This window comes from Dryas octopetala, chromosome 3 (genome assembly GCF_963921425.1).
Source record: "Dryas octopetala chromosome 3, drDryOcto1.1, whole genome shotgun sequence".
NCBI classification, from domain to species: Eukaryota; Viridiplantae; Streptophyta; class Magnoliopsida; order Rosales; family Rosaceae; genus Dryas; species Dryas octopetala.
Genome location: NC_141368.1, coordinates 10,548,269 through 10,576,104, shown reverse-complemented (window position 1 = coordinate 10,576,104; position 27,836 = coordinate 10,548,269). Strand labels below are relative to the sequence as shown.

The 27,836-nt window shown below is 36.1% G+C and overlaps 3 protein-coding genes across 5 annotated transcripts; all 3 read right to left on the bottom strand.

Moving 5' to 3' along the window:
* Window positions 1-6,699: 6,699 nt before the first annotated feature.
* Window positions 6,700-13,401, bottom strand: LOC147290768 (SMAD/FHA domain-containing protein). Of its 2 annotated transcripts, none has more exons than XM_086238330.1 (13): window positions 13,030-13,401; window positions 12,432-12,601; window positions 12,235-12,338; window positions 11,871-11,951; window positions 11,108-11,211; window positions 10,913-10,999; window positions 10,421-10,623; window positions 9,607-9,808; window positions 9,466-9,516; window positions 9,260-9,358; window positions 9,099-9,158; window positions 8,676-8,800; window positions 6,700-8,035 (listed from the first exon to the last, which is right to left on the bottom strand). In XM_086238330.1, the coding sequence occupies exons 1-13, from the start codon at window positions 13,252-13,254 to the stop codon at window positions 6,892-6,894; spliced, it is 2,655 nt and encodes an 884-aa protein (XP_086094456.1). In that variant the 5' UTR covers window positions 13,255-13,401; the 3' UTR covers window positions 6,700-6,891. The 2 variants fall into 2 exon arrangements, with proteins under 2 accessions (XP_086094456.1, XP_086094457.1); XM_086238331.1 differs by having other exon boundaries at window positions 8,676-8,797.
* Window positions 13,402-17,488: 4,087 nt separating this feature from the next.
* Window positions 17,489-19,625, bottom strand: LOC147290767 (Cyclophilin-like peptidyl-prolyl cis-trans isomerase family protein). Its single transcript, XM_086237139.1, has 5 exons — window positions 19,484-19,625; window positions 19,286-19,360; window positions 18,672-18,833; window positions 18,346-18,504; window positions 17,489-17,940 (listed from the first exon to the last, which is right to left on the bottom strand). The coding sequence occupies exons 1-5, from the start codon at window positions 19,484-19,486 to the stop codon at window positions 17,857-17,859; spliced, it is 483 nt and encodes a 160-aa protein (XP_086093265.1). The 5' UTR covers window positions 19,487-19,625; the 3' UTR covers window positions 17,489-17,856.
* A 2,369-nt stretch (window positions 19,626-21,994) lies between these two features.
* LOC147290766 (zinc finger protein-like protein) lies at window positions 21,995-27,174 on the bottom strand. 2 transcript variants are annotated; one of them, XM_086238626.1, is made up of 8 exons: window positions 26,758-27,174; window positions 25,760-26,166; window positions 25,545-25,659; window positions 24,638-24,967; window positions 24,293-24,607; window positions 23,457-23,534; window positions 22,642-22,758; window positions 21,995-22,437 (listed from the first exon to the last, which is right to left on the bottom strand). In XM_086238626.1, the coding sequence occupies exons 1-8, from the start codon at window positions 27,106-27,108 to the stop codon at window positions 22,168-22,170; spliced, it is 1,983 nt and encodes a 660-aa protein (XP_086094752.1). In that variant the 5' UTR covers window positions 27,109-27,174; the 3' UTR covers window positions 21,995-22,167. The 2 variants fall into 2 exon arrangements, with proteins under 2 accessions (XP_086094752.1, XP_086094751.1); XM_086238625.1 differs by having other exon boundaries at window positions 24,293-24,967; window positions 26,758-27,172.
* Window positions 27,175-27,836: the final 662 nt, after the last annotated feature.

Sequence of the window (27,836 nt, the reverse complement as noted above, 5' to 3'; positions counted from 1 at the left end):
CATGAATGTATAATATGGTTTGATTATTGGGTTTTATCAATGACCGGATGTTAAATAACTTGAATATTACACTTTCTCATCTCATGAACGATCTCAACCTTAGTACTGAGCTGACACATTCAGCTTTCTATCTATGTTTTAAAAGCTTGGATGTTCATTTGAAACCCAGGCTTGCACTTCCCAGTATTCAGTCTATCAAGTTGAGGGGGTCTTTGGAGTTTGGACCTAAAAGAGGTTGAGGCAGTCTGTAAGTACCAAGCAAGGATTGCCTTTTGCTACGCAATCCATTAGCAGGTTGGAGATAAAAATGCTCAAATTCAGTGTGTTCAGTGTCAGCTCTAAGCCTCCAAACGGACCAAACATGTGAATTGGCAAATACTACCCACCATCCAGGATTTCTGATTTCTCATTCAGATCACCATCCATTTAGAATAATCAGCCAAAGAAAAAAGGGTCCCTATAAGAGCCATAGTTCAAAGACAGTCAGTAGACTCAATACCCTTCACAGTAGACTCTACAGAGGACACCTGGGTTATATCCCTCTTTGCCTTGCACAAGAATATGATAATTAAAAGGATTGCACACACTATTCCACATTTTAAACTATTTGGATACAGATAAAAGGTAAATCATCCATGATATCTTTATTTTTTATGAAGAAAAACTAAAATTAACCCAGAGAGTGAAAAAGTGAGGTGGGGGAAGATGAGACATTAAAATTTCCCCAACAAGGAGATGAAAGAACAAATTTAAGGCTAAGACCCCCCAGTACTACTACTCCTTGTTAACTTTCATATGCTAATATGTAAATTAAGCAAGATATGTTTATATTAGTGATGATGTTTCATGGTGTACTGCATCTGCATGCATGCTGTTTTGTTGAGAGAGCTTCTGTTGGAGTTGAGAAAAAAGGGCTTGGTTCTCTTGGACAAGAAGAAGTGCTCTTCTCCTTAGCTTCTTGTTCTCTTCTATAATGCTCTGGTTCTCCATGTACAGCTTCAAGTTCTTGATTTCCATCTCTACCTTCGCACCTGCTATCTCTTTGATCTCTCCCTTATCTTTTGCTCCTTTTGCTGTTGTTCTCCTCCTGTTACATATACACAACAGAACACTTGTTATCTTAGATAAAAAGTTAAAAACAGAGGAACACACACAGTGACACACAGAGAGAGAGAGAGAGAGAGACAGATATGAGTTGTGAAGGAATGAAACCTGTTAATTAAGCGGTGAACTCGAAAGTTGTGTTGCTTTGATGGCCGTCGAAGGCGAAAAGCAGAATATATGGGACTAAATGGAATCATTTCTGAGGAGTTCATACACATTGTTTCTCTCTACAATTCAGTTTCTGCCTATGAGATTGAGAGAGAGAGAGAGAGAGAGAGAGAGAGAGAGAGAGAGAGAGAGAGAGATGAATGAGTATAAACTTAGAGGAGGAAGCTAATAAAAATGTGGGTTGTGAAAAATAGAGTTCTTGGACCTTAAATAGGAGAGATGTCTTGGCAGAAACAATGAGAACATGGGGAACCATATATCTATTATTTTCTGTCTCTGCACTTGAGAGAGAGAGAGAGAGAGAGAGAGAGAGAGAGAGAGAGAGGGCTTTTCATAGCAATGATGACACAAGGGGTCATGATTACAAAGGCCAGCAAGGGATGAAATTAAAATGTAGAAGAGAAGAAGATGGAGAAAAAAGGGTTCCCTTATTTCTTTGGACTTTTCCTTCATCACTTTCCCTCATACTCCAAAGGCTGGCAGCTGGCTAAGAATCTAAGACTCTTTTGGATGGGCTGCTTGAGAGGGGTTGGGTCTTGTTGAGGCACACAGAAAGTGACTGCATCCCAAGTTGTTAGCCACTTTTTTGAATTTTAGAACTTTCCCCTTCAGTTTCAATTAATAGAGTTGGGGGTTTCTTTACAGAGTCCTCAATGTGGAACATGACTTATGTGTATGCTCATGTGCTGCAATCAATTAACCACATCATTACTGTAGAAATCAAGTCTGAATAGTCTTACTAGGCAGCTAGAATTTACTCTACAGTTCATATGGCTATGATTAAGAAACAAAGAAAAAAACGTTCACATTTCTTTTTGTTGAATGGGGTCGAATCCCAACAAAAACAAACCTCATACATAAGAATTAACATAAACAGCACAAAACCTAAAGACTTGAATGAAACCATCAAGTAATCGAGATCCATGTAAAAAATTACACCTCAAATTATGATTGCGACTAATAGGGCTGTGGATTTTAGTTGAAACGAACTATAAAAATAAGATTCTCGACTTTTTATATACATTATTAATTTGAAACAAATATAGTATATAAATATATAAGAAGTCTATAAAATTTAGGGTCAAAGGCCGTCGCCTCCTTTGCCCACCCTTAGGGCCAGCTATGGTGATTGAAGTTCGCAAGGCTGTTCTCTCATGGTGCACATGTAAAACCTTGTCACAGAAAATCTTAGAGCTACTTAGCAGATTTTGTTTACAACATATATTAATTAATTAATAGACAATTACTTTAATTAAGTCAATGAATCAATGGTATGTGAGTATTATGTATAGGGTTGAATTCTAAGGTACTTGAAATTATGACAGACAATTCGCTGGAGAAGATATATAGATTGTGCATATGAATTGTCAAAAGTTGGTATTTGCATGTTTGGGTTAGTTCTTATCTTAAGCCATATTTTGTTTATAAAAGGTTGTGTTTGAAAAGTAGACGCAACCTTTCTAATCCCCTTTCTTTGCTTTTACACGAGAAAATGTTTAGCATGTAATATATAGTCAAAATTCAAACTTAGATGTAATCATTTTCTGTAATTTAAAAATGTTGCCCAAACAAGAATATCCTGTCCTATTATATGTTGGCTAAAGTACCATAATATTTACTAGATGTACGGGTTTTGGAAGGATAAGTCAACTAGTCAAGTACAAATATTTGAAATTAATAGCTTAACGTACTGTAGTATAAATAATAGTGATAAAAAAAATTCACTAAATTTATACAAATCTCAACTAGCTAGCTATGTTGTTTAGAATGATAATAAAATAGATATTTATTAAGTTGTTAAATGACAGAAAAAAGTGATCTATAAAATCCTATAGCCAATTCTTCCCATTATATATTTATATAATAGTATTATAATATATTTTGATGAAGTTAGTTTGTCTAAAGGCTAAAGCTACCTTTTTCTAAATCCAACTTGTGATAAAGATTTACATGGAATCTCACGTGCAAGTCACATGTGGGGGGCATTCAGGTGGGGCCATAAAAGAAGCCAAGAGAGATCATGAGTAGGTTATTGGGAGGGAAGCCAAAGTATGGAGGATGGGAAGAGGCAGTAGTCAATGTTGTTAGGTTCCTCTGCTTTTGTCTCTTTTCTTAGGGTAATTGAGTACCAAAGGCATACTCATTTATTTGGAAAATGAACCCCATTTTGGCTTCATCTTCTTCTTCACCGTCATCATCATCATCACCACCATCTCTTTCTCTCGCCCATTGGATGGTAATATCATCATTATTTGATGCTAGTAGTGGTGGTATTTTGTCCAACTTCAGCTCAGCCACTTCACATGGTCCCTTAACTAGCTGGTTGGACACTTAACTTGCCACCCATAATACATTGGGGACCAAGTTTTTATCTCACATATTTTTGTCACAAAGCTTATGATTTTCTAGCTAGCTAGAAGGAGCTAAATATATAGGATGACTATATGGAATTAAAGATGTCAAACCAATTAATGGCATTGGTTATGTTTTGCACAAACATACTAAGCTGCCATTATGTTTCATGCACTTCCATTGCCACAAAAGAAAGAAAATTAGGCATCAAATATTATTGAAAATTAAAACAAAAGAGAGAGGAAAAGAAACCTAAATTAAAGAAAAACCTTAATTATGCCTATGCTCCATGAATTGTGCATCATGACTCATTTTGTCTCCCGAAACTCATTGTGCCCTCTAAATTGCACCTTATATTTTTAGTCATCCAATTCTATCTAGTTTGTCATATTTTCTGTTAGTTGAGCTAGTGTGGAGCTTATAAATTTTTCCACTAAACATGAACCACACTACCTTGATTAACGAAAAAAATAATAAAATTGACATAATAGAATCATTTAAATACATGACGTAGTTAAAAAGATAAAATGAGTCTGAATGAGTTTTAGAGAACAAAGCGACACACCATTTAGAATATAAAATAATTAAGCTAAAGAAAAAAAAAGTTGCAATCTTTTCTTGAGCCATATGTAGGGTGTAGTCCATATGATTATACATTACATTATTGCATGTGTAGGTGTAGGTGGTATTTATATACATGTGGTTATGGGCATGTATTAGAGTAGACATACAATTTTAGTCCCTCATGATGCCCTTTCGGACATGGAAGGGTTGCCAATTGATTGGGACTACGACCAGCAGGCTTCACTCATTTCTTGTATTACTATCTCCTCAGTACTTATACTCGATCATTCCATGAGGAGGTGAAATGAAGGTAGTCAACAAGCAAATGAAACTCCCGGCCACCATATTCAAGAGTGATCTCATTACCCTATCTTTGGTTTTTTCTCACAGCTTTCGAATCTTTTCTTGTTTTGAATTTACAACTTTTTTCTGGGTGATGGGCATGATGATAATACATATCAAGTGTTGATCGATACCATTAATGATGCTCTCCTAAATTTTTCGTATTTCAATTCATCACTTCGAATATGTACTTTGCCACATGGCTCCACTGAGAATAGTTTTAGGACATGATTTCCTATATTCATTAAGGCCACAATGAATAGGGTTACCCAAAAGCTTTCTTGGATGATCACATAAGCCCAAACTGTCACATAAAACGGATCTGTATGGTCTCATTTTATATGATCAAAGAGTTGAAAAAAAAAAGAAGAAGGTTTTAAAGCATTTTTCAACTCTCAAGAATATATCCATGCCATGTAATTCAATTCTATTCAAATTGTAGTCACATAATGCACAATGTTCCTTTGGCTACAACTTAATTACGTACCTTTATCATTCATTAGAGTACAATACTTAGAAATATATATATATATATATATATAAGGATGTTTATATGGGTAAGATTAAAATATGTGAAGAGTTCGATAATTGTTAATATATATACAAAAAATGGATCAACAAATATAAGGGAAATAGACATGAATGATCAACAATAGATTAAGCGGATATAAATGAGAGCAAATCAAAAGATGATAAATTGTTATTTCTTTTCATTTTAATTAACCTTAGTTTTAATGGTATGTAATGTCACATGCATGAAGTGATTATTATGAGTAGTGTTCATGGACCTCTCACCATCAAGCAATGTGGTCCACATCACCATCCTCTTTAGAAATCTATGATCCCTCTGCCACTCACTTGCCCTACTGCAATCAATTGCCCTTAAGATTGGCACCCATCTTCTTCATCATCATAATTTTTTTTTTTCTTTTTTAATCAGTTGCGTATTTGGAAGGGGATTAAGCTTGGACAACCTCATTTAGAACTTACTTTAGAAGAGAGGTAGAGTTATCAACTATAGAAAAGATGGCACTAAATACAAAAGTTGGTCTTGAACAATATTGGAACTTGCCTTCTGTTTTGTTACCTATGTTATGCTTTCTTTATTAAGCCAAAAGAGAGAGGAAAAAAAAGGATAGTAAGAAAGTGAGAGATTGATTTGATTTCTTGATTAATTAAGACAACTATTAGGTATTTTTTTAATTAATTTTTTTAGTTTTTTATATGAAAAAAATTAAACAGAACTCATACACTGGTCGAATGGCAAAGTGTGCATGTTATTTTAGACATCATCCAAGTCTTTACCCGTTGCACAAAAGTGGCTACTCTTTGGGACCCATTTTTTGATTACTTTTAGAAGGTATCGAGTAGCCATTCCTACATTAACGGTTATGTGTCGATCTTATGTGCTACACTAATTTTTTTTTTGGGTTGGAGTCTTGCTCAATGGGAAAGCAACTACATCTTGCAATATTTCAGTCTCAAGGAGGAAGAGCGTAATGGGGTTCCTCTTTACCAAGTTTTGGAACGAATGAACTGTATATTGATTGCTCACCTTAACATTTTAACTTCATAAATTAACACTTGGTTGACAAATTCACTGAAATTCTGACTTCTAAGCCAGAAATGCTCATTACTTTTAGATTATAACCAACCATTATGATTCTAATATATGACTTAAACGACTAAGATTAGAGACTATGGATTGTCTCGTCAATGAGAGAATCTAAACTTCAAGCCTGGTTAATAATGTACAGAAGGGGGAAAATTATTTACACCAATGCAAACTCAATTTAAAGATAAAATATTTCTGGTGCACAATCTTTCAATATTCGAAGCACAGTCCATAGTTGAGATTGGGGAAGGAAGGGGATTCCTGAAACCACAATACGCATCAAATCCCAATTATAAAAAAATACTGACTATTCGAAAATTATATATACCTCAAAACTTTCCTGCTCAAGAAAAACAAGTCTCAATTTTGAGGTGGCAGATCTAGGGATGTCAAATGGGCAACTCTTAAGTCTCAAAGAAACCAAAGACTAACCTTACAAGTTACATACTACCCACGTTTGAACTTCACTGCTTTGATCCTTTATTATCCTAGTTCATCATCCATTGGCATTTGATCATTTTGCCCCACCAAAAGCGAAAATACAAAATGATTCCTTGGTGAAAGGTAGAAAAAAGCTACATATATATACACCATAATGGTAACTACAAGAGTAAGAATTCTTGAAAATAATAAATGAAAAGAAAAAAAAGAAATGCAAAATCCAGACTTGTCTTGAGTATTTACAGGTCCACTCCTTTCCAAACCAAAAAAGTAATAGACTACTTGGTGCATTCCTTACACGCCTATTATCCAAGAGAATCTTCTTCTGTATCTTCGTCCATTGCATTATCCAATTTTTTATCTTCATTACCCTGATCGCCACCCATGGTCTCCGCATCCGATTCAGCATCAGTTCTGTTATCCTCTTCATTGTTCGTACAACTCACAGTATCGGAGTTGGACGTAGAACCCTGTTTTTCTCTCCCATCATCACAACTATCATCCACAGTACCAACAAACTGCTCTTTTAGATCGGGAGCAACAATTCCAATCATTTCACTCAGTGCTTGACGTTCATGATTCCGTCTCATGCGATCAGCCTCAGAAGATGGAGTACTTTGGCTTTCAGCCACCTGATCGGTGGATTCGTGTGGCACAGCAGCACCTTCCTCATTGTTATCTCTACTTTGAGATTCATTCTCTCCATGGACAGAAGGGGCTGTGCTGCAAGCCCAGCTACCAATAACTTCAGAAGCTAAAAGGTCTCCTGTCCTGATTGTGCCACCAGCTTCGGTATCTTCCATACCTTTCAGAATTTCATGGGGGCTATTTGATTGGGAGTGACGCTCCTGACCAATCACTGGAACCTGCTCATCATTTCCTTGTACATTGGCTTCATCATCAAGTTGCATTGTATCCCCACCTAAAGTGGCAATCTTATTCAAATCAATATTCTGCTCACCATTGATTCCAGGGCTTTCAGTTTCAGGAACATGCTCAGTGCCAATGCCGTCTCCCTCCATAAGAGGTGCTGTGCCAACACCATCAATGTCAGAACCGAAGCCACCCCTGAAACCATGGTCTGCACTTGTAAATTCTGCCTCTTCGGTATGCTGGCCTTCTTGGCTTCTGATATCACAGTCATGCTTCTCTGTAACACTGACTTCATCGCTAGAAGTTCCAACTTGATTTCCGTCAGACCTCTGGGGCGTTGTACCTAACCCTGCCTTGGCAATAATGTTACCACGGTATCTGACTGCTTCATTTTCTCTGCCTTCCGCTCTATTTATATCACCAAAAGCCATATTGAGGTCGATATCAACTGATGTGTTATCATAATTTTCCTCATCTTCCAGTGTCCTCTGCATTGCTTTCAACTGTTCCTGCTGTTTAGCAAACAGTACAGAAATCTCCTCGGTTGTGGAATAAAAAGATCTTAGTTGTGTCTCCCTGCATAAAAACCATGTATTTACAGTAAGTAAATTGCTCCTAGAAGGGTGAGGCTATTACTCTCTATATCCCCCCGCCCCCTCCTTTTAGTGTAAAATTTTTATTCAAATTTACCCGTTCAGAAAAACCATAAAATCAAATTTCTTTTTAAAAAAAATTACATTCTCCTCTCTCCCCACCCCTCCATCTCATCTTCACTACACAAACACCCACCCGATGGCTAGCCCGCAAATTCGTTGACATCCCCTCCCCTGCAACGGCCACTAGAGACCCCCTGACACCCCCCTCTTTCTCTCTCTGCAGTCTCTTTGTGACCTCCGATCTGGGGACCAACAAGATCATTGGACACCCCTTGGGTCCGGTGCAGGAGGGAGAGAGAGAGAGAGAGAGAGGATGCAGGGGGAGGAGGGTCACCATTAGCCAGCAGTGAGGGGGAGGGGCTGATAATCAATAATCCCACATTACACTTCCACAAAGAGATTCCGTCATTCAACAATGACATAACAGGAAAAGAAGGGATAAAAAATGCTAACAAAAGATATCAAACAAATTGCAGATGTAAGACAAAAATAGTTTACTCAAACACTGCCCTGTGACTTGTGAAATAGATAAAATCATTATAATACTTCAGGAATATTACCGAAGCATAATTCTTTCTCTGGAAGCTTTTAATCTCCGTCTCTCAAAATCAAGATCTCGCATTGCAGCATTTATCTCTAGTTCCAGGACAGAAACTTTAGCCCATGCTTCTTCTCGAGCCGCCTGCTACCAGCAACAAGAAGAATAAAATTGATAATATAAACTTCAATTGCCAACAAAAAAGTATCTGTATTTGCAAACAAACATGCACAGTCTTGCTTATAACAAAATTGAAACGCTTCATTTGCATGACACATCGGCAAAACCGTAAAAGACTATTCATACACGTTTTGTTTATGATAGTTATAGTTTTCATCCAATCAACATAATTCAGAAAAGTTACATAACACATGCAGAGATTAACAAAAGTGACAGCGAAAATTTAATGTGAATGAGGATCTAAGAGGAAAGTTTTCATTTCTACCTTTTCACTCTCAAGCTCTTTCCTCAGTATTTTCACCTCATGTTCAAGTTCTTCCACTCTCTGTCCAAACAACCACAATGGTATTATGGACTTAGCTTCAACAAGTATTTGCAGGTGAAGATAACTATAATAATATCTAAGTAGGCATAAGGGGCATTTACTTTTTGTCTACTTTCAGAAACCAACTGCTCATCACAAACTTGGGTTTCTAGCTGGCGAACTTTATTGTCAGAGATTACCAACTTTTGCCTAGCATCTTCCTGCAGCACATAAGGGAATCAAGACAAGGATCTCCAATGGTTAAGGAAGTATTTAGTTACACAATGTGTAAAAAAATATATACAAATAAAGTTACTGCCAATATTACCAATTTGGTTCTCAAGGTTTCTATTAGTTCACAAGTTTCTCTATCTGATTCCTGAGACCACAAATGTCAATATATCATTCCTCAACTCAATCAAAATCTAACTTCTATAAATGAAATAAGGAGTTGTAAAACCATTCAGACCTGAAGCTTATTGATTACTTCTTGTTGCTCTCTTTCTCGTCTTGTGGCAGCATCAGAAAATCGTTTTAATTCCTCTTGAGCCTCTGATTGAGTTTTCTGTACTGCTGCCTTTAAATCTGCTGCTGCCTTTTCTCGTTCTTCTCTTCTCTGATCTCTCTCTTCATCCAACTGTGTCTTGAGTTCAGCTATAGATGCCTTCTGACTACAGACAAGACATAAGGCTATTGCAAAATTTTACAGCAAAAACAAATTTGCTCTCGGTTTTTTGCACAAATGGTGGGAAGAGAATCACACAATCAGAGCACCACTGTTACTATAACAAGTCATGCTAGCATTGGCATGCTCAAATGAAGCATGATAAACAATAATTTGATGTGTAAATAAATGTTAGAAAGCAAAGCTATTAGCCATCCCACTATAAGCATAGCAGGTATACTGATTGCCATAAACCATTTGTTACACCATGTTCATAGCATCTAAAAGGAAAAACAGATAAACAAAAAGAATATATATTTTATTAGATAGTATTGTCAATGATAGGTTCCTGCAATGCTTTTATCAATTAAAAAAAAAAAAACCAAAAGATGGCCACCCAAAATAAATGGTGTGTTCTTCACTTCTTCCCAGGCCTTGGCTCAGAAAATTGGAACTACACACTTGTGATCGGGTATAACAAGAAGCAATTTGAACTCCTAGCCAGAAAACAGGGGGATAGCTACTCAAACAATATAGTGTTATTAGTAACACTATATAAGACTTACAAAAATAAAAATATTATATAAGTAAAACCATGACCGAAAAATATATGCCTTACGTATTCATTATTTCATTTGCTTCAGTACATGACTGCATGGAAGCACTAAGCCTTTCATTAAGGTCTTCCATAGCATGTTTTTGTTCTGCGGATATTCTATTGACCTCTCCCAGCTCCTTCTGCGAAACCTCCAGAGTATGTTGCAACGCTTTGCATTGATCAAGGAAAGGTTTTGCAACTGATTCTTTCAATTCTTTCTTTTCCTACAGGTTTAAATATCATCTGTTACATATAAGTAGATTGATGTATTCCATGTCAAGGATTCTACAATACACAGTAAATGTCAAGCAACCCGCACTTTATTTAAGAGAAATTTTCAGACACTTAAGCAAGCACAAAAGTGTGCACTCACTTATACCAATCAATGTATTCAAACACAGGCTTGCATTGTTCCAAGGTAGAGGTGGGAAGACAGGGGGGAGGGGAGAGAGAGAGAGAGAGAGAGAGAGAGAGAGAGAGAGAGAGAGAGGTCACAGTTCACCAGAAGCATACATTTTCATAACGCTCAACAGCCAGACGATTCTCATTGCGCAATGTATCAATTGTAACGACTTGATTTTCTAATTGCTTCCACAATTCCTGCAGATGATAATTTTTCAGACAAGTGAATTATCTTGACTTTCAAGGATGAATTCAACAGTTACAAAAGTTAGCCATCATTTCTGTTACATCATCAAACTAATGTACCGTGTTTGACCGTTGAAGACTTCGAAAATCATCAAGAGATATAGGACCCTCGGGGGCACCAATGCCAATACCTTTCAGTCTTTTGTTCTCAGTAACAAATTCCCCTGTATTAAAATAAAAGAAAAAATATATCACAGAAATAATGAGAACTATATCATATACAAAGTAAGCAACATTAACGACAAGTCCACCAGAGCCACGCTATCCCTACATGCTCTTATTTTCTTCTTTTTCTACATTGGTCCTATTTCTCTTTTCTCTTTTAACCTTTTTCTCCTTCGTCAATTTCAAGAAATGAAACCCTAACCACAAGACCCTTTTAGATGCCATGACCACACCACTGGGTTATACCATTGCCAGCTCCATAAAACTTTTCTGAATTTCGGGCTATCCAGAAGTTGATCTCCTCCAGAGCTCAGCCAGAAGGCCAAAAGGGCATAAAAAAATTATCTTCACAAGTACCACGTAAGGAATACCAATTTCTGTTCAACTTAGGAACAATTTTTTAATCAAACCTCTAAAGATGTATTATGCCCTGAGTAAATTAGTTATCTATAGTGATACTGCTGAATGAGCAGTGTTCCCTGAAAGCCTTGAATGCTTTCAAAGCTGCCAAAACCACAAGAAAAATGTGCTTTAACTAATATTATGAACACATGTACTCAGCATCTAGAATTGACTCTAATCTGAGGACGAGATGAGCACATAGCAAGAAAATATATAAAGAGTATTAATAACATACATAATAACATTGCCACGATACCTGCTTTTCTTTTTGCAGATGCACCATCTGTACTGGGAGTGGAGACAACAACATCTCTGTATACAAATGCGAATGCAAATTCTGTAAATATGCCAGATAAAAAGGTCAATAACTTTCCGTCAAAGAGACTATGGATTACAAACTATAAAAATCTAAAATGATATCTTACAAAAATTCTTAGAATTAACCACCCCTCAAATTTTCCTTTAAGAAACCAATTAGATACACTAAGTTCTTTAGTCTTAACATCTCAATTATTGATACTTTCTAAAGAAAATAAGTTCTGCTAGGAGTAAGAGATAGTTATTTTATTTTGTGGGGAAGGGAAGCAATAAACTTGGTGCACAAGGCACAGTAGTTTTACCATGATGAGGAGGTGCAGAAAGTGATATAATATCTCCATGGCGTACTTCAGTATCAGGACTAAGTTTTGTCAACTTCTCCCAGTTGATATATGTCCCATTTGTGCTGGAAAAGCCAAAAGTCTCAATGTAATCAAAAATTATAATTTGAAAATTAAAAAATGTAACTGAGAGAACTCTAAGAAGAACAATAGAGAACCTCATATCTTTCAAGAATATCGACGTATGCTTTGTATCTTCAATAGCAACGCTCTTCCTATATATCTTGCAATGATTTCCACTAACAGAAGTCGATTCAATTTGGAAACGCTTAACGCCTACCGTTCGGCCAAGGCAATGCTCATCGGCAGTCAAAAGCATATTTATGCCCTGCTTTGCAAATTTGCGTTTACGTTTTTTAAATATTAGTCCAGACTCACGACCATTGCATCAAAACAACGTAAATGAATAGCCTCAACAATGCAAACAATATCCAATTCAAGCAAATTCATAGCCAGAATTTTTTATTTTTTTTAAAAGTGAATAATTTCGACCTGAAACAGCCAGTCCTCATAAATATAACACCATTTACAAGGGTTTTCCAGAACTATCAATTATTTAATCAGCACCAAGTAAAACTGAGACAATTGTACAAAATTCGGGTTTTGATCTCCAAAAATAACAAAACCCGATTCGCAGTCAGTAAATACAGCACACAAATTTCAACAAATAGAGAAAGAAACACCAAAACAACACCCACGAAATGAAAGAGAGAGAGAGAGAGAGAGAGAGTAATGTAAGGTTTAGGGTTATAGTACCTGCTGGCGTTTACGGGCATTGTTGGTGATGGCGGTGAGGACACCCCAGACACCGGGGCCGAAGTTCTGGAGGGGCTGGGAGGCGAGCTTGGAGGCGACGGAGGCTATGAATTGCATGGGGCATTGGGCGGGTTTTGTAGGTGTGGAGGAGTCCACAGGAGGACTATTGAGTACAATAATTGGAGTGGGTTTTGAGGCCACCGAGTTTTCGCCCACGGCAGACATTGATGGGAGAGGAGGGAAGCAATTGGCAGAGGTTTTTCTGAAACCCTATTTACGAGCAATTTGGGGAAGAAGGTGAAGCGGGTAGAGATTGGAGACTGGACACTGAGTTCGGAACTTGGGAGGTTCCGGTGTTGCCAGTTGGGGCTTGCGGACACTAATGTGGATGTTTAGTGGCATAATCATTGTAGTAGCTAGTGGTAGTAGCTAGTGGTTTAGGTTGAGAAAAATTATTTTCTATAATCGTTATATTGACACGTGGTATAATCAGTTTATTTGTTATAATATGAGTAGATGTTATTAATACTATACCCTATCGTCTAGTAATACTCTTACACGTTGGATTAGTTATATTACGTGGCGGTATATCGGTTATACCCTATAATTTTTCCTAAGTTAGGCCTAGAAATTATAATTTTTTTTTTGTTGGTTGAAAATTATGTGGAGGTTTAGTGCTATTATATGCCGCACTCTATTTTCTCCCATTACACACATTTTTCTCATTATACACCTCTTCAACTTTTTAAAATGAGGGTTGCTACAAACGCACCATTTTTTTTTTTTTACACACCCTTGCTAATTTGTGAAATGAAATGACAAATATAACCTAATACAAAAAGACAATAAAGAACACAATCAAAAATAATTACTAGCAACCCATCTCCATCCCAGCCCCAACCTCATGGCGTGGTTCTCGTCATCGTCAGTAGTTCTCTCTCTCTCTCTCTCTCTCTCTCTCTCTCTTTTTCTCCCCCTCCCCCTCCCCCTCTCCCTCTCCCTCTCCCTCCTTATTTCTCTTTCTCTTTTTGTTCTTTCACTTTACACCTTCTCGCGGTGGTCATCGTCCATCGATTTGGAGGCCGGCAAGGTCGCCGACCTCTGCAACATGTAGGAGCAAGATGGACATAAAAGAGGAGAGAGAAGAAAGAGGGTGGTGGGTTGGATCGCCGAAGACAGTGGTTGCAAGGAGTAGGCGGCGGGGGGTATGTGGGGCTGGATTTTGGGTTTTTTTTTTGTGTGTTTAGTGAAAGTATTTTCAGAAATTTGGGGGTGTGTTTTGACAAATTAAATTTTTTTTAAAAAAGAGAAAATTACATATTTGGTATATTTATTTTATACCTAATTCAATTTTGGTTCACAATCTTTTTTAAGTTCTGTTTTGGTCCACTAATTGTTCACTTGTTCAATAAAGGTCTAGATTTGTTTTCTCAAATTTGTCCCGCCGTTTACTCTATCAAATCTCATATTCAGTAAACATATACTTGTTTTAAAACTATGCATCTCATTTTTACAATCATACAAAGATTATTCAAATCGGAGTTCTAAAACTCAAAATAATTGGCCTCAAGGTATAGTAGCCGAAACTATCAATTTTTCATAGAAAATTTTTCAAATTTTTTAAACTTCACCAAACTTCAATTCTCTTTGATTATAATACTCTAAATTGGTTCTTATAATTAAGAAATGATGAAATATAACTTATACTTCAATTATAATTGAAGAAAACACAACCAAAATGATTTAAAATCATAACTTAAAAAAGATTGTGAACCACAATTGAACTAGGTATATAATAAGTAGACCAAATTTGTAATTTTTTCTAAAAAAATGGTGTGAAAGGATAAATGAGTTTGTAGTGAGAGAAAGTGGGGTGTGCATATAGTAACACTTGTTACAATTTGTATTTTCTCATTAAACACTCCTCACATTATCAAACTTATCCAATTATATTCAAACTAATTTCTCTAACCAAATTTTTTTCACTACACACCCACTCCACACTCCAAACCACCACATAACCATAGTCATTGTTAACACTTAGAGATATGCCCTAACTTCAAATTTGTTTTATTCAAATCTTAATCTAGGGTTTTACTATCTAATTTCAATTGTTTAATCCATAACAACTTTTTTTTTTTTTCTATTTGAGATGATTTGGACTACGGGTCTTTAGGGTTTAAGTTTGAAATTTCGTGTTGGAGGTGAACATCTTCGTGGGTCATTCAGCACTGGTCTGCCGAATCAATTAGGTTCATTCGGCAGCAATATGTCGAACCTTCTGTCGAATAGAACCTTTCCTTTTCTCTCTCTCTCTCTCTCTCCCTCCCTCTCTCATTCTCTCTTCTTCCGTCTATCTTTTTCCCCTCTCTCATTTCTCCCTTTTCCCTCTCTCTTATGTCATGCCGACCACCGATCTAGAGGCCAGCAAGGTCGCCGGCTTATGCAACAGATCGAACCGAGAGGGACATTAGACAGAGAGAAAGGTAAAGAAGAGAGTGAGGGAAAGAGACAAAGAGAATGAGAGTGCGATGAGAGAAAAAGGGAAAAGGTGGGTTGAATCGTCTGTTGTTTTTTTTTTCTTTTGTCCTTTATTGTCTTTTCATATTGGGTTAAATTTTTAATTTCAAAAATTCAAAGGGAGGGGTATGTGGTGAGAGGAAGTGAGGTGTGCATATAGCAATACACATTATAAATCATATGAAGATTTTACGAAAAATATTAAATCAATTTAGGGTTATTTTTTTTAAAGTCCAATTCAGAAATTAGGCTCATAACACAACCCACTTGCTACAAAAAAATCTCAGCTCAGTCCATTTTAATGTGAACCGCACAACACGGAAATCACTGAGCGCTCGAAAATTGCTATTATTAGACAATGCCAATCATTGCGACAATAGGTATTTGAATTGCAAAAAACACCCGTATTATACTATTATTAATTGACAGTGGCAATTTGCCCAATTAAAAAAAAAAAAAAAAAAAAAAACCCCACCAAGCACTCAGCCGAGTACTCAGCGTTTAGTGTAAAAAACACGGATAAAACATAACATAGACTATATTTATACAAAGTAGGTCTATTTATTATTGCAACTTTTTAGGTGAGTTTGTTTATCATTAAAAGCTCTAAAATAGACTTTAAAGTCATTTACTTATCAATTTATTATTGGACTAATAATTAATAAGGTTTTTTTAAGCCTTTGAAGGGCCTATGGACAAAGCGAACGGCCTATATAGATTTGTCTAAACCTAATACAAGCTGGTCTACTTTTAACGAGCTGAGCGCTCGGTGTTCAAATTGGACTAATAATTAATTTTTTAAGCTTTAGAAGGCCTATGGACAAAGGGGGAACACTCAAGTATGTCTAATACAAGCCGATCTATTTCTATTGAGCAGATTGCTCGACAAGGGCACCGAGCACTCGACGTCTTTTTCTTTATTAAATTGTTAAACAGTTTTACTACAACCCAATAAAAAAATACAAAGCACAAAAATACAATAATTTGAAATCACATTCACCCTAATTTTGTTAGTTACCATTCAACAGTTTCAAGCTGTCCATTAAAAACAATGAAGACACTGAGCGCTCGCTCAAATGGGTCACGCACTTGGCCGTATGCAAACACACTCACTTTTAAAAAGTTTACGGTAATTGTAAGCACATGCCCAAAAACTAGATAAAAACATCAACACTAGGAAGCCGGCCTAGTTTTAAGTGTTTAACTTTTAAGTCACAATCCCTAGTTTCATAAAAAGAGTTGAGATTAAATACCAAGTACAACTAGAGGTAGGTTTTTTGTTAGACAAAACCGAAATATCGACCGACACCGAACCAATCGGTTTGGGTGTGATTTGTGATTTTTCAATATCGGTAGGCTTACTGAACCACACCACTACACTCGGAGTCTAAAACGGCATGAGATATCACAAATTGTCTGAATGCCAAAATCAAAAACTACACCGACATCACCTCTCTCGCCGGCTTTCCTGAGACCAGCAAGTTCTCTCTTTCTTTCTCTCTAATACCAAATGCTACCGACCGAACTCGACCGACACCGAAACAACCGGTAACCGACCTTGTCGGTGGTGGTAGCTAATCTACCCATTTTGTCAATCCCGATTCAGTAGTCGATGATGGTAAATCAATTCGATTACCGAATTGATTCCACCTCCAAGTACAACTCCATTTTTAATGTAGTAATAATAGTAGACAAATTTTTAAACCCCGTCCAGCATTCAAATGCTTAGTTTGAGCGTTCAAATGCTCACCCCATAGAAATCACAAAACTTTGACAATCACAACTTAATTTCACAACTTATTAGTTTCTTGTCATTTTGTTGATGTGTTTGAATTTCATTTAGGATTTACAATGTAGTCTCTAGACCTCTTGAAGGCCTAAATCATAAGCTCTAAACCATTATGCTACCAAGGCATGAACAGCAATATTGCTCCCATACTTGCAATCCAAGACAACAATGATGCTCATTACAAGCCAGAATGGTTCCCTAATTCATTGTGGCAAATATAAGAACACTAAAACCAAACCCATACAAGTTCGTTAACTTCAACTAAACCCTATGGCAACGACTAATTATTATAACCTCAAACAGTATCTCAGAACCATGAAACTAAAATGCTATATCCAAAAGTAACATTTACGAAGTAAATCAGAAAGTGCTATACATATTCTGCTGGTATGACAGCACTTACTACATCTTCCCTCTCATTGTTGAAACTTATATCTGCAACTGATTGCTAGTGTACATCCTAGCTACGAATACAAGACCTCCAAAAAAGGTGATGTCAAACCAGTCAAAATTCCAGGCTAACCCGCAAGTGGGTTAGCATGTATGGTCACTCGATTGAGCCTGATCTCCGCAAGAGGACGATCCCCTGGTCCAGTTTGAGTCTGCACAAATCCAAACACCAGTAAATAAAACAATATTCGAACAAAGAACGCCAAAGACAATCAACAATGTGAATCAAACACTGAACGACACACAAAAAAGATAATTTTCATCGTTTCAGAATCAAGGTAGTGAAAATATCCGCAAATTGACTCGTTATTGTCTCTTTGTAAAAGTAAAATATAGTTCATTTCTTGGAGAAATCAGACTTCATTTTATATTTTACAAACATCACGGAGCAACATTTGTGGTACAGAAAAAATAGGTTAACATCATATGAAATGAATAAACCACTAGCCCAAATACATCCACAAACACACACTGCATTAACTAATGAAGTACTGGCTTCCATTTGTATTGGGACCATGCTGAAATAATTATACATAAGCTATACCATTAAACATCACCTTTTCCATGATATCAAGAACTTCAAATCCATGAATCACTTTGCCAAACACAGTGTACAATCCATTCAGATGTGGCTGCTTCGCATAACTAATGAAGAACTGGCTTCCATTTGTGTTGGGACCACTATTTGCCATTGATAGCATCCCCCTCGCATTGTGCTGTAAAAGAAATAGAAAAAAAATGGGGAAAGTTTTGTCAATTAGAATCCACTAGTGTTCAAGATATAATAAGTACCATGGGGGTTTTGGAAACAATGTACTTAGACCAAGCTTATCCCAACTCGGGCTTCACAATAATTAAGGGTATAGGGTAGGATCATGATTACCTTGAGAGATTCTCTTATCTCATCATTGAACTTCTTGCCCCAAATACTAGTCCCCCCCTTGCCTGTGCCTGTTGGGTCTCCACCTTGAATCATAAAACCTTTAATATTTCTATGAAATATGGTCCCATCATAATAGCCGCTAGCACATAGCGCCAAAAAATTCTGTATTGAAATAATTAAAAAAAAGAATGGGAATGAGTAACAAAGTTATCACCATGAACAACATCAGTACTGTATCACTAATCAATTGCAATAAAACTGGTTGAGATGTTAACAATGTATTAATACAACACCACAATCTGAGTTCACACCCCACAATACTTCAATCAGAACAAAGCAATGGACAAAAGTCTTGGATGGAATTGCTGAAATAACTAATTGATTCAAAGACAACTTACAAAGACGACATCTGTGCACTCAAACATAATTCTTTAAAATAAAAAAAAATATATATAGTGAAGATTTTCCACAAAGGACCACAATTCATCAAACTAACATTAGCATTAGAGGGGGAATTCACATACTAACATAATGAAAGAAGGCCCAGAAATTATTTTCTCGGGAAACAAACAGAAAGAGAGACACAGAGTCATGGGGTCACTGAGTTTACTGACCTCGGCGGTTTTTGGGACCTCGTCGCAAAAGATCTCGCACTTGATGTCGCCGAGATTTGTGTGCAGAGTGACCGACTGCAACACAAAATCAAAGAGCAAAACGAAAAGGGTCAAATCAAAGAAGGAGAGCTCTTTCGAATTAAAATTAAGTTTATGGAAGCGAAGGTGTTCGAAGAAATTACACACAGAAATACTGACCATTTGCGTAAAAGGAGTTTGTGCTGCTCAGCTTCGCAATTTTAGTTAACCTTCGCGCTTTCGGGAGGTTTGGTCTTTGGTATGTGCTCGAGGGAAGGCTTTATATTTGTTGCGATTGTTCTACATGGTTGCTCAGTGTCGGTTGTACCTTATCTAAGCATGAAGGGCTTGTACATTCTCTTCCTAATTAGTAATGAATAGGTTTTTTTCTTTTTGGCTCGAGTTTTTTTTCTTAATTTTATTTGACCCTTAACTAGTTGATTTTAATGAGCATATAATTTAGTGGTATTTTTTCAATAATGTTGGGAATGTTCCAAATTTGAATCCTTCACATAAAAAAAAAAAAAAAGAGACTTTAATAAATAGATATACAACACACAAAGTATGTGAAATATAGTCGAGATTATAGTAGGAATGTGGGCTATGTGTAAGATTAATAAATGGATACATGGACAATATTGTTTAGCTCAACTATTTTTCCCAAGTAACATTTTTATATTGAGTTCTACCATATTATTGTACAAATCAAATATTGGAGTAAGAATTAATGTTATTTTGTAATAATATAAATATGAGATAATTACTGATTTAGTCCACTTATTTTATATAGTTCAATTTTGGTCTACAATCTTTTTTAAGTTCTGTTTTAGTCCATTAATTGTTCCACTTGTTCAATAAAAGTCCAGATTTGTTTTCTCAAATTTGTCTCGTTTTTTACCCTATCAAATCTCAGCCAAATTCAGTAAACATATATTTGTTTTAAAGTTATGAATCTTCTCTTTACAACCATATAAAAATCATTCAAATTGGAGTTCTAAAACTCAAGATAATTTGTCCCAAAGTAGGGTACCCGAAACTACCAATTTTTCCTAAAAAATTATCAGATTTTTCAAATTTCCCTAAACTTCAATTCTCTTTGATTCTAATACTCCAAATTGGTTCCTATGACTAATAAATGATGAAATATAACTTATACTTTAATTATAATTAAAGACAACACAACCAAAAAGATTTAAAATCATAACTTAAAAAAAAATCGTAAACCAAAATTGAACTAAGTATAAAATAAGTTGACCAAAATTGAACTTAAAAAAGATCATGGACCAAAATTGAACTAAGTATAAAATAAGTGGACCAAATTTATAATTTCCTCTATAAATATTGTATAGTTAATTTTTTTTTTTGGGCTTGTGTTATAACAGGGTTTGAGAGAGAGAGAGAGAGAGAGAGAGCAGTGGGTTAGTGCTTTGATTTAATTTTTTTAGTTTAAATTCTATTAAATTATTATTTTACTGTTTTACCCTTATTTTATTGAATTATCTTATTTTAGTATTTTTTTAGTAAGAGAATATTTTTTGGGTTTATAAATATTTCACCTAAGATAGAGTTTGCTTTTATATATTATATGATGATATAGATATAGATATAGAAGATAAGAAGGTAAAAAAATAATTATTGAAATATTAGATATTTAGAATTTTACACATTTGTTGCACTAGTCTTCCCTTTGTGGTAAGTTCAATACTCAGTTCTTACTGATTTTCTAGTTTGATTCAATTGCATACTTCATTATTTTTTTAGTTAATGTTTACTTGTTTGTGGATTGATTATATTACAATAAATTTAGATCGATTGAGAGGGCTTTAAATTAAAAAATTGAGGTTGAAGGGGTATGGCTCTTAAACAAAAGAAAACTCATTATGAAGGCTATTTGGTGAAACCCTGAAAGTAGGTTTCATGCTAAAATGAGTATTGTATAAAATAAAAAATCGACATGCTCTAAAGTGGTTAACGTCATTCGATCATTATACAAAATTTATGTTTTTTTTTTTTTCTACTTGAAATCTGTGAAGCATTTGAATGATTAGAAAACTCCAATTTGGAGAACCTGTCTAATGTTAATGAGAAGAGTAAAAGAGAGGACAAAATTTTTTTAAAAGCGACACATTGGTTCAACACATTGTTAAATTAATCCTCATAAAGTAAATTTTTTTTTTTTTTTTTTCCCAAGAACTTTGCAGGGGCATGGGCCGCTTGGCCCCTCTTGGCTGAATGTGCGTTTATTCTCTCTCTTGGCCATCAAGCATACCAGCGTGTGGGAAGTGCAATGACCAAGAACGAAACCTGCTGATAACCGATTGCCCCAATCTAATCTAATTATTTATAAGAACTAAGAGCAAATAACAACAATGGTCCTCTAACTTTACCCTTAGTATCACTTTGATCCAAGAACTTGTTTTTTAAATTCTATAATTCTCAAACTTTCACCCCTATATAGTATCACTGAAGTTCATTTTGTCAATTTCATCCATTAATTTTAGTAATGTATCAAGCATGTGAGTAACTTTTGAAAAGTAAAAATGGTAACTCATACCTTCTTTCTTTACTCAACGTGATATACGTAATTAAAATTGACAAAAAAAATATAGATGAAATTGACAGAATGAACTACGGTGATACATAAGTAAAAGTTCGTGGACTATATAATTCAAAAAACAAGTTAGAGATCTATTGCTATAATTCTCTCTTATTTATAAAGTCATGGGCTGACAATGTCAAGTATCTCTTTCACATCAATTACTTCATCAATGTAGAATGACAAAACAAGATGATACAGAAGAAGTAAAAATAGGTTAAAATTGAATACGCTTTTACAAATGGCAGTACCACCGGCGGTTTTTATGTTATCCATCCTCAAGAATTTCTCTGTGTACATGCATGCATGATGTGCTGCAGTATTTGTAATTATACCTATGAAAAGGAACTTTACCGGCCAGTGATACAGTACAACAGGAGCAGTTAATTTCACCGGCTACCCCGCCTTTGGGTTGTGCGGTGCTAGGTGCAACGGTACTGGTGGCATTGCCTTGAGCACTAAGGGTTGCAGCCAGCCTCCTCTCGGCAGCAGCTGCTCTTTTCTCCCTCTCAGCTGCCTGTGCCTTTTTTAGTTCCTCCTGATTTGAAATTAAAAAAGAAAACTTAAAGAACAGTTTCTACTTAGATCAAGATGGATATAGAGTGCAAGGTAAAGAAAGAAGCTAACTGAGAACATGACCTAGCATAACTTTTCCATACATCATGACATCAAAGTGAGACATGAATAGGGACTTAAAGAAAAATAGTCTTACCCTAAGAACACATCAAGAATCTAAACTGACCTCTTTAGAGATCTGTGATCCCCGACTGGGTTGAGGCTTTCCCTTAAGACCAGAAGATGAAGAGGATACTGGATTTCGCATAACCTTTGACTCATTTTGGGAAGCAGCAGCCTCAGCCTGCATATTCACATCACAACAATATAGACAAAGCATCACAGAGATATAGAACGAAGAAGATATAGATGAAGAAAAAAGAGGGAATGCTGTATACAGCTAGTTGACAATGATGTCAAATGTTGGTGTCAGCTTTTTTTTTTTCAGAAAAAAAAAAAAAAGATAATTATTGATGGGCAACATATGTTGCTTTCAATTTATAATCCTCACAGCTACCCAAAAAGACACTCACATAATGATTTAAAAATTAATCTAACATTTCAAGTTTTCTTTAGAGAAAGAAAATAGGATGGTTAACAATAATAGAAAAGGCAATTAGCAACTCACCGCCCCCACCTATATGTTGCTTTCAGTTTATAATCCTCACAACTACCCAAAAAGACACTCACATAATGATTTTAAAAATTACTCAAACATTTCAAGTTTACTTTATACAAAGAAAATAGGAAGATTAACGGTAATAGAAAAGGCAGTTAGCAACTCACTACCCCCACCTACAAATTAATATCCGTAAATCACTGCATTAAAGCTATAAAAACAATCTCAACAGCATCAATTGCGTGACTGAAAATACCATCCTAAAGGATTCTTCAGAAAAACTAGATTCAAAACCAAGTCCACAGGAAAAAGAATATAATATCCATCAACATGTCTAGAGGAAAAAAAAAAAAAAGGACAAAATATAAGCAAATATTATGCACCTGAGCTTTCTTTTCTTTTTCTTTCCGTAATTTCTTCACTTCTTTTGCTCTTGCTTTCTTTTTGGCATCTTTTTCAGCCTGAACAAAAAAATTTGAAGGCAGGTCATATTCAACCATTTTCTAGTATCAATATGTCAACAAACACCACTAGAAAGAAGCCTCACAAAATAAACAAAGTAAAGATGCCTAATAATCGAGAGGACATTAATAAACCAAATCATAGGTAACAAAGCACCTAAAAGAGAAGGGTTTAAACATTGTTGAAAATAGACGACGCAACCACTTATACCCCAACTCTTGAATTTTTATCTTACTTTGTATATTTGGTACGAACTCCAGGATTTTGGTTAAAAGAAAGCCTCTCTAGCATTTAACTTTTTTCTCAACAAATGATCTTTGTCATTTTCCTGACACTAACAACACTGTTCTAAAAACTAGAACAGGCTGGCTAATCCAACCAGGTTAATCAAGGATAGGCCATGGACCCATAAAATCTGCTTGACATAATTGGCCAAAATCGATAAGCAGCACCGTGGCCAGCCCATGGAGCTGCATGGTTAGTGCTGGCGTTAAGAGGGGAAGGGAGGAGCAGATTGAAGGATTTTTTATTTTTTCTTTGTGTTTTTAAGAATTAAAATCAGTATTAAGAACTTGGGGGAAAAAAGTTGGGCTAAGTGGTCAAGTTTTTGGGTTTAAATAGAGTAAACCCAGATGCTTAAACTCCTGAACACGAAAAGACTCGAAGAAATTTTTTTTCTTTTTCAGATTTCATCTCAAGTAGTCAAGGGCTCAAGCCATCTAGAGAAACCAGGTGCAGGGCTGCAAACAATAATTACCTTCTTAGCAGCTTGAGATTCCTCCATCTCTTTTGTCAATGCACTGGGTACCTTAGCAGCATTCCAATCCCATTTATCAAGGTTTGAGGCCATGAATCGTCTAAATGTATCTCTGACCTCCTTTTCGCTTGCCAGCATGTAAGGAGTCTGTCCCCTTTCATCTTTGATGCAAGGATCCAGGCCCTGTTCCAAGAGTTCCAAAACCTTAAGAGCATTGCCAGACTGTGCTGCTTCATGCAAGGGTGTTGACGAACCTAAAACCTCGCTATCACTCTCACTTGATATAGGGAGTTCATTGGACTTTCCATAACTTGAGCAAGCATCAGTATTTTCCCTACAACCTGAATTGTCAACAATGTCAACTTTTTCCATGCTTGGGCAGATGTCACTGTCGATACCTGAAGTAAGAGGTGGGTCCTCTTTGGAACTTAGAGGAGCTTCATTCTCATCTAGTTCATAAGCAACTTGGGTCAACTGATCATATATACGCCGAGCTTCCTTCAAAGTAGGTCTTCGAACAGTCACTGGAACATTTCGAACGACACAATGCTGATGACTAAAATATGGGTTTCCCCCATTAAAAAGCAGCTGATGATTGCTAGAAGGAGCATAAACAAAAACGCAAGAGGAAGCATCAAAATAAGGCTTCCAAGCAGCAAGTAGCTCTTGAATTTCCTAGAAATGTATGATATACAAATTAGTCAATTTTTACAAGATTCAGTAGGCAATTTAAAACATAATATATGACCACAATATAGTTCTGTATGACTAAGGCAAGAGTGCTTCTTTCAGTCAAGATATCTTACATAATAAACTAGAACATAATTAAAAATTGGAAAGGAAATAAAAAACTCATTAAATATCAATTACATAGGTAGCAAACACATTGATTTAGAGATAGTTATATTCGTAGTGTGATGGGAAGTATTAGAAAGCGAGTTTTAGTGCAATGTGTAATTAAATTTGGAACAGAACTTTAAATTTAGACGGGTGAACTGAAGCATCTTGCAATTGCTACACTGAATCAAAACTTACAAAAGCTCTTGTCAGTGACCTTATGTTCACCATAAAAACAACCATGCTATCATAATAATATCCATCATAAAAGAGTGCCAAGCTATTTTCACCTAGAGTTGTCACCAAATCAAATAGAGACGTCACTAATTTAAATGCAAAGTTTATATGGAGTGATCTTTGAGAAAAAAATTCATAATTCCTATAGAGCTGTACTACAGAATCAATCATTAAATACCTTTTTCAAAGCCAGTTCATTATGGCGACGAAGAGAAGCTCCAGCAGAATGAGCAGCCCTGCCAGTTGCATCTTTTGATGACTGCTTTTTCCCAGCCTTGGCCCTTACGACGTATCTACATCACAAAATAAATCATTCTTCTGAATACAGTAAATTCAAAGGAAAAAAAAAAAAAAAAAAAAGCAAATAGAAATGTACATAAATAATAAACCAACCTGTGGAATGTTTTGTGAGCCACAATCGAGTTACCATCAAAGACACAGCCAGCAAAGTGCCCGCCACTTGCAAGCAACACAATTCTAAATTGGGTTTTATCCCTAGGCTCATTAACCAACGTTTTCAGTCTCTCTATCACTTCCTCACATGACAAAATACTTTCAGGTCCAGAGTCATTCGTAATTAAACACTTCCATACTGAAACTCTCTCACCCGTATTAAGGTGGATATATAACTTCTGCCTAACACTTGCCCTTGAAAACTTGAAAGAACCAAATCCCTTTTCAGGTTCATCTTCCTCCGATCCCGAAATACTCGACACATCATAGTCCTTAAAAGAATCAGACGTTAACTCATCAAAGTCCTCCTCCTTAACAATATTCTTTCCCGCAACGCTTAGCTTCACCTATCATCACATATAACCAAGTAATTACATCAATTGCCACATCCCCCAAAACACACACACTCACACATTACAGCTTAGGAATTAGTTCAAATACTAAATAACATAAGAGTGATAAAAAAAACACGGTAGATTTTACTTGTCCCACATATCAAACAGCCAAATCCGATTAGCAACTTGAAAGTTGGCCAAAAACAAAATGTTGCTTTCGAGAGAGATGAAACAAATCCACTAAGAGCACAGTAATTTTTGTAAATTCAAGCACTTCCCATATACCAAAGAGAAATTTGATTAGAAATTCAAAATTTAAGCAAAAGCAATGTAAACACATCCACTAAAATTACAGTAAAGCTTGTGAGTTTAAGCATTTTCCATATACCAAACAGAAATTTGATTATAAATTAAAAACTTAAGCAAAAGCAATGTAAACAAATCCAACAATGCTAACAAAACAGTGTTTCAAACCCAAATAACTTAAATTTCTTTTTCTCAATTATGAGTATTCTTCAAATTTACCAAACGGAGCCTCTGACGAAACTATAGAAAATTATATACAACAGAAACTAAAAAACCAAACTTGAATAATCAAATTACGTTGAATCGGTGAATGTCGGATTTGAAGTGCGAGCGCTGGTCTTGGAGGGACTCGAACTCGGCCTTGCAAGTGTGGCAGGTCCACCGAGGTGCTACGACGGCGTTTTGGGAGCGCTTTTGATCATCGTGCTCGAGCTCGGAGTAGTCGTTGTCTAGGGTTTCGAGGGTGGAGTTTTTGTTAGAGGTCTCGGCGGTTGAAGCAGTTGATGAGAGGCCAGAAGAAGAAGAAAGGAGCTCGCAGGAGTCGAAGAAGTTGGACGGAACGTCGAAAATGGAACGGTGTCGTTTCTCTTGCCCGGTGGTCGTTGCGTTCGTTGTGGTTGTCGTGGCGCGAGGAGGCTCGGTCGCCATGGCCGTAGTAGATTGGGTTGCATCTTCCTGTTACTACGGCTCGCTAATATATGTGAAGGGAATCAAGGGATGCTATGATACGGCGACGCTTTGGCTTCTAGGCGGGTAATTTTTTTCTTCTCTAAGACTAGTAAGACTAAACCAAAAAAATAAAAAATAGACTCGTTTGTGGTAGAGAATAGAGGAGGGCCCTTCCAATAAGGGATCCCTCATTTAGTGTTAAATGAGAGATCACCCTGTGTGGCCCACACGGGTCGTTTTGTGTTAATCCGAACCGTCCATGTTTTACATCTTCATTGATAGATCATCCCTGCAAAATATCGGCCAAATCGGAAATCGTTTACCCGTTCGTTTAAGCGGTCAAAGTTTAAAACAAATGGACGAACATCAAATTTCTCTATAAACACCTAAACTTTGACCGCTTAATCGAATGGGTAAACGATTTCCGATTTGGCTGATTTTTTGCATGGATGATCTATCAATGAAGATGTAAAAAATAGACGGTTCAGATTAACACAAAACGACCCGTGTGGGCCCTACAAGGTGATCCCTCATTTAACACTAAATGAGGGATCCCTTATTGGAAGGGCCCTAGAGAATAGAGATACATATTTCTTAAAATAAGAAAACAAAAAGACAAAAAGGGTTTTATTTATTTATTTTTTTTAAGTGCAAAACGAATAAGCCTATGATCAGCCGACCCACATGTAAAAATACGTTAACAAGCT

Excerpts from the sequence above, each read along its gene's own strand:
- LOC147290768 (XM_086238330.1), bottom strand. The coding sequence starts at position 13,254 with ATGTCTGCCGTGGGCGAAAACTCGGTGGCCTCAAAACCCACTCCAATT. Across the intron at positions 12,339-12,431 it reads ATATTCTTGAAAGATATGAG|CACAAATGGGACATATATCA; the intron begins GTTCTCTATTGT and ends TGGCTTTTCCAG. Across the intron at positions 9,809-10,420 it reads GCAAATGAAATAATGAATAC|TCAGAAGGCATCTATAGCTG; the intron begins GTAAGGCATATA and ends TCTTGTCTGTAG.
- LOC147290767 (XM_086237139.1), bottom strand. Across the intron at positions 18,505-18,671 it reads AGATAAGAGAATCTCTCAAG|CACAATGCGAGGGGGATGCT; the intron begins GTAATCATGATC and ends TTTCTTTTACAG. Across the intron at positions 17,941-18,345 it reads TTCTTGATATCATGGAAAAG|ACTCAAACTGGACCAGGGGA; the intron begins GTGATGTTTAAT and ends GGATTTGTGCAG.
- LOC147290766 (XM_086238625.1), bottom strand. The coding sequence starts at position 27,108 with ATGGCGACCGAGCCTCCTCGCGCCACGACAACCACAACGAACGCAACG. Across the intron at positions 24,968-25,544 it reads ATGAACTGGCTTTGAAAAAG|GAAATTCAAGAGCTACTTGC; the intron begins GTATTTAATGAT and ends ATACATTTCTAG. Across the intron at positions 22,759-23,456 it reads AAAAAGAAAAGAAAGCTCAG|GCTGAGGCTGCTGCTTCCCA; the intron begins GTGCATAATATT and ends GTGAATATGCAG.